This window comes from Mustela nigripes, chromosome 13 (genome assembly GCF_022355385.1).
Source record: "Mustela nigripes isolate SB6536 chromosome 13, MUSNIG.SB6536, whole genome shotgun sequence".
NCBI classification, from domain to species: Eukaryota; Metazoa; Chordata; class Mammalia; order Carnivora; family Mustelidae; genus Mustela; species Mustela nigripes.
The window spans coordinates 130,450,360-130,463,629 of NC_081569.1; the positions used below are offsets into that span (position 1 = coordinate 130,450,360).

At 36.3% G+C, this 13,270-nt stretch overlaps 1 protein-coding gene across 2 annotated transcripts in view; it reads right to left on the reverse strand.

Annotated features, from left to right (window-relative positions):
* Window positions 1-13,270, reverse strand: part of YLPM1 (YLP motif containing 1) — a 76,866-nt gene that overhangs the window by 16,096 nt on the left and 47,500 nt on the right. The window contains exons 12-18 of one of the 2 annotated variants that reach the window (XM_059373737.1): window positions 12,562-12,624; window positions 12,168-12,287; window positions 11,771-11,947; window positions 11,608-11,691; window positions 11,251-11,334; window positions 7,759-7,839; window positions 4,521-4,572 (exon numbers count right to left, since the gene is read on the reverse strand). In XM_059373737.1, coding sequence (XP_059229720.1) covers window positions 4,521-4,572; window positions 7,759-7,839; window positions 11,251-11,334; window positions 11,608-11,691; window positions 11,771-11,947; window positions 12,168-12,287; window positions 12,562-12,624 — 661 coding nt within the window. The remainder of the gene's footprint in view (window positions 1-4,520; window positions 4,573-7,758; window positions 7,840-11,250; window positions 11,335-11,607; window positions 11,692-11,770; window positions 11,948-12,167; window positions 12,288-12,561; window positions 12,625-13,270) is intronic. The other variant, XM_059373738.1, reaches the window with a different exon arrangement.

A 13,270-nucleotide genomic window follows, 5' to 3' on the forward strand; every position in this document is an offset into this window, starting at 1 on the left:
ATAGTTCCTTGGGATTTTGACCAGTGATCAAGGATTCCCCATGAGTTATTGTTTCTGAGTAAGCTGATTGTACGAATCACCACTGTGAAGTGCTACTGACCATTCTGAGGCTAAGAGTTAGTCCGCCAAAGTGACCAGATCTAAATTTTCTTTCTGAATCCTCAATCTGAGAGGGCTAGGTTTCCCAAGGGCCCCAAACTGTAACCAATTAAAAGAAGAGAGATAGAGGATTCAGAAATTCTGAGACATGAGTTTAGGTGTGTTCAAGTACACGCAATGAAAATGTGTAGTCATTTTTAATTGGTTGTTAACACTGATTTTGAATTCCCTATGTGAAGTATTACGAGTTATTTATATTTTTAGCTACATTGAAGTACTAAACTCTTGAATAATCTGTGATTACATACACATACTATTATTAAGAAAGTCAATAAAAGAAAACCGAAAAACGTCAGAAATACACAGTAACCATACTTCATTAAACTCCATAAAGGGTGCAGAGTGTATATATGATAAAAAATTTGTTAGGCACCAAGTTGGAGAGAACTTGATATGAAAAGGAAAATACAATGGAAGCAGTGGCAGGAAAAGAGGGTGAGTTTGTGCTTCAAATGTAAAAGATTCACACACAACTAACTGTACCACACCATACAGGCTTAAAAAACCAGTAAGATTTCGCATACTTGGCAAAGCTTTTATTTCCTAAAACCCTCCCCCATAAAAGCAGTATTCTGAAAAATCTGCAAGCAAACTATAACACTTTACAAAACTCAATAAATTTTTTATCATATCACTTTGGAAAAACTTTAACATGAATGAGTTCAACAGAAACGGTTTCCTGATCTCTTCTGTAAATCACATGCTGTACCAAATGGCTCTATCTTCACGGGTATGACAGGCCGTAGAATACAAATTCTTAAAGTGATCCCTTGACTGCTCAGGGACACAGATTATGGTATTAGAAAACCAATGAAGTCCCACAAACAATAAAACTGTTCTAGTTCAACAGTATACAGTATTACTAGAAGAGTAGGAAGCTCTAACACACTTAATAAATAAACCTCAGACGATTTCCAAACTTAAGATTAACTTTGACATTAACATACTTTAAAAGAAAAAAAAAATTCATATCTGAATTCCAAGAATAGAGCATGGCCAATGCAGCAATGCAGAAGGGCAAGGGTGAAAACTGCAAGAACGTTTCCTCAGACACCGGGTAAGTGACAGGAGTTACAGACCAGGAGTCCCATATTTGCAACATGGAAGATCAGAAGAGCATGTACTTCTAGTCTGAACACCTTTGTTTGTAATGTTTAATTGGAAATTTCATTGTGCACAGCATGTTTAAAGCTTCCTTCTTGGGGATGAAGAAAGGTTCATACCTCTTCCACATGGCATCCTGGAAACCCAAACACACAGATGTATGGCATAAGGTGAGGGAAGAGGAATCTGGGGTGTTAATTACAGAAGACGGCTGGTGTCCCATACACCCATACTAATGACTTTCAGAGGTCTGAATTTCAAAAGATGAAGTTTTAAGATGAAGATGAAGGTCTAAACATCCAACTTGGCAGGTCACAGAATTTTCCCACATCTTCAGAACAGTATATATTATATAGCACGACAGAAAATTTTTGTAAATACATCTATGCATTTTCTAAATATAAATGGTGTTTCTGAAAATTCATTCATGGTAAACATACGAGGGTTATGTGCCTATATGAATAAGTGCATTCCAACTGTGAACAGATGAATCTGCCTGACACGTAGAAGGCTAATACACAATAACCAATAAGGAGCGACAAATGACAGATGAGGAAAGCAAAAGTACTTGGTATGGAGAAACCTATAATAGGATAACACTCTCAGACCTTCTCTTGGTTTCTCACAGTTGGAGAAACCAAAGCTGTATCGTCGGAATATAAGTAGCTTCAGTGCCGAATCCGAACATCTGAGGTGGCACGTAATACCCACCCTTGTATGAGGGTGCCTGTGCCCCAGCTGAGAAGGAGCCAGTCAGGGGCAACTGGAGCGGGCCACAGGCAGTCGTTACGACTCCACCACACCCGTGCATTTCAGGCCGGTTCTGAATCTTTCTAAAATTACGCCACTCCTGATTTAACACTTAAACATCAGCTGAACTGCATGCTGTACCTAATGAACAAAGATCAAGAATCCGTAATGAGAATGAACCAGCTGCACGAAAGGTGAACGAGTCCTTTCTCATTGGCAGACTCATTTGTGAATCAAAACTCCCCCGATACAGATGCAGCTCTTCTGGCTCAGTGTGTGACACCGATGAAGCTTAGTATGTTTCCATCTCGCATGATCATGTTACCCAAAGTAATTCAAGAATGTTGGTAGAGTACTCACAAAAATTAATTGGACCTGGTAATCAGTCTATTGAGTTTGTTATGCTAAAGAAGGCACCATAAATAGGTTAATTCCTAGATGAAAAGCCTCATGTTTTAGGGAAGAATCTTTGTTTCATTTGGCTACATGGACCAATCTCAAAGAAGCCAGCACTTTCAAGAATGCTCACACTCAATCTGCCTTCCTCCACGGGGAGATTGGCTCTTAAGGTAACAGAGTGGTACAAGATGTGAGTCATTACATAAAACATCACTGTCACTCTTACTAAAACAGCAGCAGCAGCAAACATGGTGGATTTATGTTCTGAATTCTTATTGGACCTGCAGTGCCTTTAACTGAAATGTCTATTTAACAAATCCATTTCTGGAATTAACTGCCTAACAGTCTTTCTTTAAGATGAACTGAATTTGTATAAAATGTATTTTCTGAGAAGCAAATGGTAGACAGGCCAGGATTTTTTCCAAAATCAATACCAAGTTTAATATCATATTTTCTTGAATATTCATCACAGCTAAATTCCAATAACCTTTCTCTTTAGAAATTAGAAAGAAGAATAGAAAATGGACTGGCTCAAGTTTAAAAAAGCATTATCATAGATCATATATTACACAATGCCTCTGAATATTATATGCTTAGTTAAAATATTGATTACTTTTACAATCCTCTTGTCTCTTTATTTATGATCTTTTTGCCCCAAAAGGTAATTGCTATTTAGAGAACCAGAAGAAGGAAATGATCTTGCAGTCTTATAGGTTATTCTCAAAGTACAGTACAGAACTTCAAACAGACTTAATTTAATATCAAAATAAGCAGATCTAAAGCATTATTATTTAGAAAGTAGTTTGTGATTATTATTTTCCTACATATTTAATTGCACTTAAATATTTATAAATGCTTTAAAAGTTTAGAGGAAGAGATCACTGACAAAGATTTCCCAAAGAGGGAAGACTAGTTTAAGAATATGTCAGTATGCACACATAATTTTCACCTGTCACACATTAAAAAAAAAAAAAATCCTGGACTTTATATCAAAGCGCCTATCCCAATAACGGAGTAATACTAAAGTTTACGGAACTACCTTTTACATAGGACCTAGTGAACATCAATTGCTAACATGATCAGCTGGGCAAAATAAAAGGCAGAAACTTATGCAACTTGTGTAAAATGCACTCCTCTTACATCAGAAACACAATGTATCCCAAACAGTGAAGCAGCTAAATGACTCAGATTTGTTCTATGAACTTAAGATATTTAGATGGTTACTTCAGTTTTGGAGTAACACCATGATACTAGAAGAGAAACGCAGAGACTGACAGTTACACTTCATACATTAGAAAGGTCAATCTTCCAGAAAGCCCTTATCTCATTTTTTAAGATTATTTATTAATACATCTTAATCAACGTGATAAATGATTCTCTTTAAGTGAAGTGGAAAAAAAAGAAAAGAAAAAATGTTTTGCAGTTATTACCATGAAATATTGGAAGAAAATCCACTGGATATGCTTGATTTTCTATTTGACAGACAACCTCACATTAAGCAACTCCAACTTTTGATTTAGACAGTAATTTTAACAGTTTACCTTGTAATCTGCCACTAAAAACAAGTTGAAGGTAAGAATCTTATAAAGTAGGTTCCTCAAAAACCTGAATCACATATCTACCTCCCCCCACCCAGAAACTCTATTTATTATACAAGGAAAATAACTGCCTTTTAAGGAATGTTTAAACTTCAATATTTATTATTATTACTACTATTATTTCCCAAAGTATTCATCATCAGGTTCAGCTTTGGACTGCAGTTAAATACTCTTTTAAAAAAGCAGAAATCTCATCAGCGCTAACATTTCTGATTAATATAACAGAACGGATTTTAGAAGGGACAGTATTTTATTGCTAAATTCATACTTCCCCTTACTCTAAAATCTTGAAGTGACAGTGAAGGCGATTCTTCTAAATACACTTCTTTTTTCACTGTCACAAGATGAAACTAATTAAACTGAAAGCTAGCAAAATTGAGGATGTAAGGTAGGCCAAAAATCTTGGTTTAAAGCAGAAATTTGGGGAAGTTTGTTCTTCTTACAGCAGAAAGATCTATGACCATTACCATCAGGTATCACATATAAAAACAGGAAAAAGGAGATACCCACCTAGCTTGGCCTCAGATGTGTCCATCTCCCATTTGCTTTTCGGAATGTAACCCTAAATCGCACACAGAGAGAAGCTCGAAGGGTTAGAAAGAGACACATACATGCATATCACTGTTGAACTGGAAAAGCATTAAAACTGGGAACGGATTCAGTTTCCACTCACTAGTTTTATATATATATGTATGTATATATATATATATATATATATATATATATATATATATCTCCTTAGGGAACACACAGTCTCATTATCTCTGAAGAAACTGAATTACTCAATTCACCCAACTTCACTGCCCAGATTTCAGAGTAGTCACTTCAAAATAGTATCATGAAGGCGCTTTGAGGCAGCTACAGTTCGGGACACACAGTTGTAGTCCGAACAACAGCTGGACAGCAAATATGGTGAGAACGTACGGTCGTTACTGCGCTAGTATTAATACCACTCAGAGTAGCAGAGCATTTATAATAACTAGCTAGCTTATTTTCTAAATACAACTGTGGTTCTCAAGTGATGGTACAAAGAGTGTTCTTCGAGACAGCTACTTTATATCACAGTGTAAGTTTCAGTACTTGAAAGAAGAAAACATGGTATCACTGAACACAACTACGAAGTTCCAACTTCATTTAAAAATGACTCAACCCATTTACTGGTTAGATTTTACAAAGGCTGGTTTTTACTGAATCAACGTGAGAGCATTTCTTTTTCATGGTTGGAACCTAGATTATTATTTTCAATGTCTTTTAAAATGACATTTTCCTAATATACGAAAAACCAGAAATCCCCACAGGTATTTATATTTTATTTAGTAAAAAAAACCCAAAAAACAAAAAACAAACAAACAAAACCCTGGGTGGTTTATTTCAAACAATGTCCTGTAAGATTTTCAAATTTCCCAATATACCTAATTTACTATATAGTAATCCTTTCTGCTTATTCACCTAGCAAGTGTACGGTTGTGATTCCTCTTTTCCTTTTCTTGGACTCTATTCTCTATTAGATCCTAACATACAGAACTTTAGTATTAGGGCTTATTAAATAGAACAGAATCATCACAGGTGTCAGCATCTTCTTTTAAGAATTAGTATCTCTACTCTTGGGAATATTCAAGTTCATGGAGCAGACTGACACAAAGGTAGGCTGGAAAGGATGCTGACACTTCATGACAACAGCTGCTGTGTCTGAGTACTGGAGCATTATAGTTCTTCCAGGACACCTACAGGTGTGGTACTTCTCTAGTCTTTAAGCCCGACTAATAATTCACTTTCACTTATTAGGTAGTACTTCAGATTATAAATCATACCATCTTCCCCAAATGCATTTCTAGAACAAATCAAGACAAAGCTATGCTGATGTGATTGGCGCTAAAAGTACTGATGCGATCTGTACAAGTCATATCTCAGAAATCACCTGAAAACCTTAAGCATCACTAGAATAACATATTTATAGATTGTGAATCATATCTACTAGGTTCACTGAAGTACTAAAGAAGGAAAAATATCATACCAGTGATCCCCCAAAAGGATTCTCTTAACCAAGAAAAGGTTGGATTTTGCCCAGTTGCAGTGATTAGTACAAAGCAGAAAATGCAAAGTTTATTGAGAATTCCACTAATGACATGAGACTTGCTCTTAACCCTTTGGTTAAAATTCTCCAAGAATCTTTTACTTTTGGAATAGAACCCAATAGCAGAAGATCTGGATTTGGCATTTTTGAATGGGTTAAGAGAAGTTTTAGAATATAAAGATATGCAAAATGAGCATATTAATTTCCTCCTGCTGAAACCGCCCTGTTCTTCCTTAAAATTGTATCATCGTCTCACTGGTTGAAATGTTAGGCCACTTGGAAATAAAAGAGATAGTCCAGCAGGGTAGAGTTCTAAGACTTCCTTGCCATGTTTTTTGATGTAATAATAGAGTATTACAGCGTGTTTCACTTTTCAAAATAAATAGTACATTCAATTAAAAGTTTTGAGCTTTGACCTACACTTAGACAAGTCAGATGTTACGAACCATATCCTGAACTGAAATCTCCACAAAAGGAAGACGGAGCTTCAGAAAGCTAGCATTATAGATTTATCACATGATCACCTTCTAGGACACACGCTGCAAGTAGCCACAGGTCATTAGCCATATTCCACAACAGCGTGGGCCTTTAATAAATGAACTTCCTGCCTAAGTTTTAGATCATATATGTCAAAAAACCAACCTAATTAAGAAAAATATTTTGTTTAAAGAAAAAACATACTGAGACTCAAATGCAATTAACTTTAAAGCTTATTTTTTAATCCGCATATGAAATCTAGGAATGTAGAGGTTGACACCATCTCTATGCACACACAGTTTCTTTTCAAAGTCCTCTGTATCACACATGGGATTGATGGGACCACTCCTTAGAGAGTCTATATTCTCTAGGGGTAAGAATCAGGGTTCTCACTTTGTACATTTCCAGAAGAGTATGAGAAGCAGCTTTAGCAAGGGCTGATGTAATAAATAAACCAAATAATATTTTGAATTTAAAAAGCCAACACTGTTTCAAGACATTGCTAATCTCTGTGCCTCATTAGCAAACACTGAAAAGTAACATAATTCTACAGGTCGCATATTTTTCAATGACAGGGTAAGGCAAACATCTCTACAGAGGTGTGATCAAAAGCATTTACAGTAGGTACACGGGAACTTTGAACTCACACTACAGAAGCCTCTAATAAGCCTCAATAAAATGCATTGCCTACACACTCAAATCATTTTCCCCATCACTGAAAAGGATAAAATGCAGAAGAACAAATTCAGCAGTCAGTGGCAACCCTCTGCCTTCTCATTCTAGAAGTTCTTCTGCCTCAGTTGACAGAAGCTCAATTTTGAAATCTCGTAGCAAAGAAGAGACAATTATGCATACGTTGGATAGGCTGTACCACATATCTGCTGGAATGTAAGAATGCCCTTTCATATGTAATTGATTTTTTTAAAAAGTAGACTTCCCTAAAGCCACCCACAAGTAGATGAGTGAGTACAGGGTAAGTTTCTTAGCATTCTTAAAATTTTCATGTAACAATACAGTAGAGGGTTCTTCTGATCAGGGGAAAAAGAAAAAGTACCAGAAGTCTCCTTGAAGATGATTATAGAAATTTCTACCATTAAGGTATAAATCAACAGTAGGAATCTGACCATAGATCTGAGATTAAACCCTTAAAAATTTTAATAGAGACACTTTGTTCAAAGTGGTTGGTCTGTCTCCTACCAGTTCGCTTTCCTCTTCCTCTGCATCTTTCTTTTCTTCCTTCTGTTCTTCGATATTTGCATCAAAATCCTCCATCTCTACCTACACCACCCCAATAATAATTAAAAAAAAAAAAAAAAAAAAAGATGAGTTAACATTTAGGAAAATGTTGAGTCCCTCAGTGAGATCTGAAACAGCAAAGGTGCCCAAAGCAGGACAGCACAGAATCACTGTTACATCCTAATTTTAAAACCCTACAGTTTGAAACAGAACTTATAAAAAGAGAGAATGACAGTCCTGCCTTTCATTTTACCAGGATATCCATCTTTATAATTTCCTATTAAGTTGAATATAATAATATATGCTAAGTTGATGATTACCTGTTTTGAATGCCTGTGATTACCAGGATTTCTCTTCAAAACCTCTAGCAAGTATTTCTCCAATCCAGTAAAACATGTGTATGATTCAAATTTCAAAATGTAAGAAAGGGTATCATGAAAAATAAGATGATAGTAGCTTGGCCCAGAATGGTAGTGATGCAAATAGAGAGCAGATGGATTAGAGAAGTATTTATAAGGTAAAACTGACAAAACTTGTAGACTGACTACATGCTGGAGGGATAAGGCTGAAAGTTTGTATAACACAGAATAAAGAGCAAAAGACAACAGAGTCGAGTCAAGGTTTCAGCTACCAAGTGATTGGTGGGTCTAATCACTAAGAAAGAGAATACCAGAAGAAGAACAGGTTTGGATGAATTACATAGTAGACAGGCTGAACTTGAGATGTACTAAAGTAACGTGTTTTTGGTAAGGAATTTGGAAAATAATGGTAGAATTATAAAAATCACCCATAATCCCTCTACTAAGATATAACCAGTGTTAAGATACTGATAAAATTAATTTGGTTCCTCACAATTTAATATTAAGGGCACATATGTGGCAATCCAAGCTATCTATATCAAATGTACAGAATGATAAGATCCTAAGATAGAGCCCTAAAGAACTCCAACATTTAGGACTGAGTAGGAAGAAAAGCCATCAAAGGAGACTGAAAGGAATGGCCAGAGAGGCATGAGGAAAACCAGGAGAAAGTAGACTCGCAGGAGCCAAAAGAAAAATGTTATCAAGAAGGTGGCCATGGTCAACTAAGTCATATGTGGCTGCAGGATTAGGCAACAGAAGTGAGAATTATCTATTTTCATGTAAATCTTTGCTGAGAATGTATTGGAATGGCTGGGGCAGAAACCAGAGGAAATTGGTAGACGAATGGCACCGGGAGGTAAAAACACATAAAAACACAATGACAACATTAAGCATAGAAAACTCTCATTCACATGAGCTCAAACCAAACAGAAGTACACAACTGATTAAGAGAAAAATCTCTCCTTTTCATGATAAAGATTTACTTCCACCAAAGTAAATTCCACCATAGCATTCCTGGTAATGTTTAACTTAAAACGGATCATGTGAAAACAACCAGACAAACCCAAATTGAGGGGTAGTCTACAAAACAACTGGCCTATACTCTTCAAAAATTCCTTGTCTTTCCAGACAATGACATGGCTGAGAAAGTATTTTTTTAATATTAAAGGATGGTCTCCTGGATTTTTAAAAATTGCTATAAAACACATTATAACATTTAATGAAATGTAAATATGGACATTACATGAGATAATTCAGGAAATTTAATTCAGGAAATTTGTACTACTTAATATAATACTTTATCAATGTTAAGTTTCTTGAATTTGATAATTGGGACTTCTAGTTTTGTAGGAGAATGCCCTTGTTCTTGGGAGATACATACTGAAACACTGTATTAGGGGTGAGGGGCTAAGGGTTATGAAGTTTACAACTTAACTCTCAAACAGTTCTACAATCACAGTGATAACAATAGTAGGAATAAGAAGACATATATATGTATGTCATAGCCATCAAAATCCTAGAGAACACAGGCAGCAACTTCTCTGACCTCAGCCAGAGCAACTTCTTGCTAGACATGCCTCCAAAGGCAAGAGAAACAAAGCCAAAAATGAAGTATTGGGATTTCATTGAGATAAAAAGCTTTTGCACAGCAAAAGGAAACAGTCAATAGAACCAAAAGACAACCGACAGAATGGGAGAAGATATTTGCAAATGTCTTATCAGATAAAGGACTAGTATCCAAGATCTATAATTTACCAAACTCAACACCCAAAGGACAAATAATCCAGTCAAGAAATGGGCAGAAGACATGAACAGACATTTCTGCAAAGATGACATCCAGATGGCCAACAGGCACCTGAAAAAATGCTCCACATCACTTGGCATCAGGGCAATACAAATCAAAACCACAATGAGATAGGACCTCACACCAGTCAGAATGGCTAAAAAAATTAACAAGTCAGGAAACACAGATGTTGGCAAGGATGTGGAGAAAACCCTCTTAAACTGTTGGTGGGAATGCAAACTTCCCCAACTGGTGCAGCCACTCTGGAAAACAATATGGAATTCCTCAAAAAGTTGAAAATAGAATTACCCTGTGATCCAGCCACTGCCCTATTAGGTATTTACCCCAAAGACACAAATGTAGTGATCGATCCAAAGGGGCACCTGCACCCCAATATTTACAGCAGCAATGTCCTGAAAGAGCCAAACTATGGAAAGAGCCCAGATGTCCACTGACAGATGAATGGATAAAGAAGATGTGGTATAATATAAACAATGGAACATTACTCAGTCATAAGGAATGAAATCTTGCCATTTGCAACAACATGGATGGAGTGAGAGGGTATTATGCTTAGTGAAATAAGTCAATCAGAGAAAGACAATTATCATATGACTCATATGTGGAATTTAAGAAACAAAACAGAGAAGCATAGGGGAAGCAGGGAAAAATAAAACAAGATGAAATTAGAGAGTTTTAATCAGAGTTCCCTGTGATTTTTTTTTTTTTTAAAGATTTTATTTATTTATTTGACAGAGAGAAATCACAAGTAGATGGAGAGGCAGGCAGAGAGAGAGAGAGAGGGAAGCAGGCTCTCCACCGAGCAGAGAGCCCGATGCGGGACTCGATCCCAGGACCTGAGATCACGACCCGAGCCAAAGGCAGCGGCTCAACCCACCGAGCCACCCAGGTGCCCAGAGTTCCCTGTGATTAATCAGAGACTCTTAATCACAGGAAACAAGCTGAGGGTTGCTGAGGGGAGTGGGGTACCTGGGTGATGGGCATTAGGGAGAGCACTTGATGGAATGAGCACTGAGTGTTATATAAGACTGATGAATCACTGACCTCTACCTCTGAAACTAATAATACACTATATGTTAATTAATTGAATTTAAATGAAAAAAAAAAAAAAGAACATATATATCTATATAAAGAAAAATGTGGCAAAATATTATCAGAAATCTCAGTGAAAGCTGTATAGGTGTTCTTACATGATTCATGCAACTTTTCTGTAGCTTAAAGTTTTTCCCAGATAAAAAAGCTGCCAAAAAAGGTCCCTTCTGTGCTGCTTTCATGGCAGAGGACACTCACCTCCTCAATAGCAGCATCTTGCAACAGAGAACGAATGTCCAGACGCATCATATGACGAGGTGCAGTTTCCCAGTGGTCAGCCATCTATTGAAAGATTCAGGAAGTCAAGTCATCTCGGGAAACTACTCAAAGAAAGACCAACTGCGCATTTAAACTAATACTGTGAAGTCTAACAGGCCAGTTCCTGGAAGAACGCCACACCTTTTTCACTTAGATACAAAGGATAAGAATCATTTGCTAAAGAAGGTAGAAAAGATTTTCTGAAAGTAAAGAGGATAAACAAGAACTTCCAGACAACATTGATCATACAGACAAAATGAAGCTGAGAATACAACACTTCCTGTTTCCAAAAATCACCTTATTTATTTCTTTAAGTTTTCTTCCATGAATATTTCTCTTGCCACAAGTCTGGTTATCTGCGCTCATTTCAGCCAAATATACCTAAGAAAGAATGAACAGTGATTAAGCAAACAAATGTAACACTTACATGATAATATAAAGTACTCTAAAGCTGTTTTACCTCAAAACCCTTGGTTTTTGCTGCACTCCAAAACTGGTCAAAATGTCTAACTCTGTCATTGATGGCATCCAGGATGATAAAGGGGAAAAAGCCGTCATCCAGAGTCTTTTTGAACGTTTTGAACATGCTGGTGCGGTAGGTTTCCTCCATCTCAGCTTCGTATTCATATTCCATGACCTAATAAGACATCCCAAAAGAGATACGGAGTTAGCAAAAACAAAGAAGCATCCTAAACCTCTTCCCTGTTTAGCCTCTGGATAGAGAAAACTTTGTAGTCTTTCCTTAACACCTAAGTACTAAAGTTTGTATTCAAAAAAGACACAATTACTCTCTGAACACGTTTTCCTCTCAATATTATTAATGAATCAGAGCACAGTCCGAGAGGAATATGCCTTACCTTCTTTTTCACTTTCTTTCCAGAATCTGGGTCTTTTTCTTCTTTTTCCACTTCAGTGATGAAGTAATCATCTAAGCTTAGAACTCTAGGTGCGGGTCCTCCAAATTCTACCTCTTTATCCTAAGAATCATGTAGTCAAGAGAGTTAAAGAGAATCCAAAGAATAAATTAATGAATGCTCAAACCAAAGTTCCTTCTCATAGCTACATAACATGCAATCTTCTGGTGGTTTCAAATCCAGCAAAGGCAAAAATATTTACTTAAGTGGAACAAAATGTTTATGGGACAGCATCTCCCACATGGGCCAATACGAATGAATCAAATAGGAAAGACCAGTATCAATATCATACAAGAAGGAACAAAAGCAATGGATTTTTTGGCTTTCCCATACTCACTCGAATAAGTTTTGCAACATGTGTCTTTCCACTGCCAGGCAATCCTCTCATTATAACAACAATCTGAAACATAATGAAAAACCAAAAAAAATCACTCAGAGAAGATTTTTTTACAATGATGTCTTATAGTTAAGTGACATACCGTTCTCCAGGATACAGCATATGATAGGCCATGAAACAAACCTTAATACATTTGAAAGGACAGAAATAATATAAAGTATGTCTCTGACCACAATGGAATGAAATTAGAAATTAATAGAAGGAAAATTTTGAAAAATCCACAAGTATGTGAAAATTAAACACCACACTCCCAAATAACCAATGGGTCAAGGAAGGAATTTAAACAACAGAAAATACTTTGAGATAAATAAAAATACCAAAACTTATGGGACGCAGCTACAGCAGCGCTCAAAAGGAAGTTTATAGCCATAAACACCTATATGAAGAAGAAAGATCTCAGATTGATAACCTAACCTTCACCTTCAGACATTGGAAAAAGAAAAACAAACCAAACCTGAAGCAAGTAGAAAGAAGGAAATAATATTAGAGAAGTCAATAAAATAGACAACTGAAAAACAATAAAGAAAAATCAATAGAACCAAAAGCTGGTTCTTGAAAAGATCAACAAAATTGACAAACCTTTAGCTAGACTGACTAAGAAAAAAGAGAAAAGACTCAAATTAATAGAATCAGAAATGAAGGATGAAAC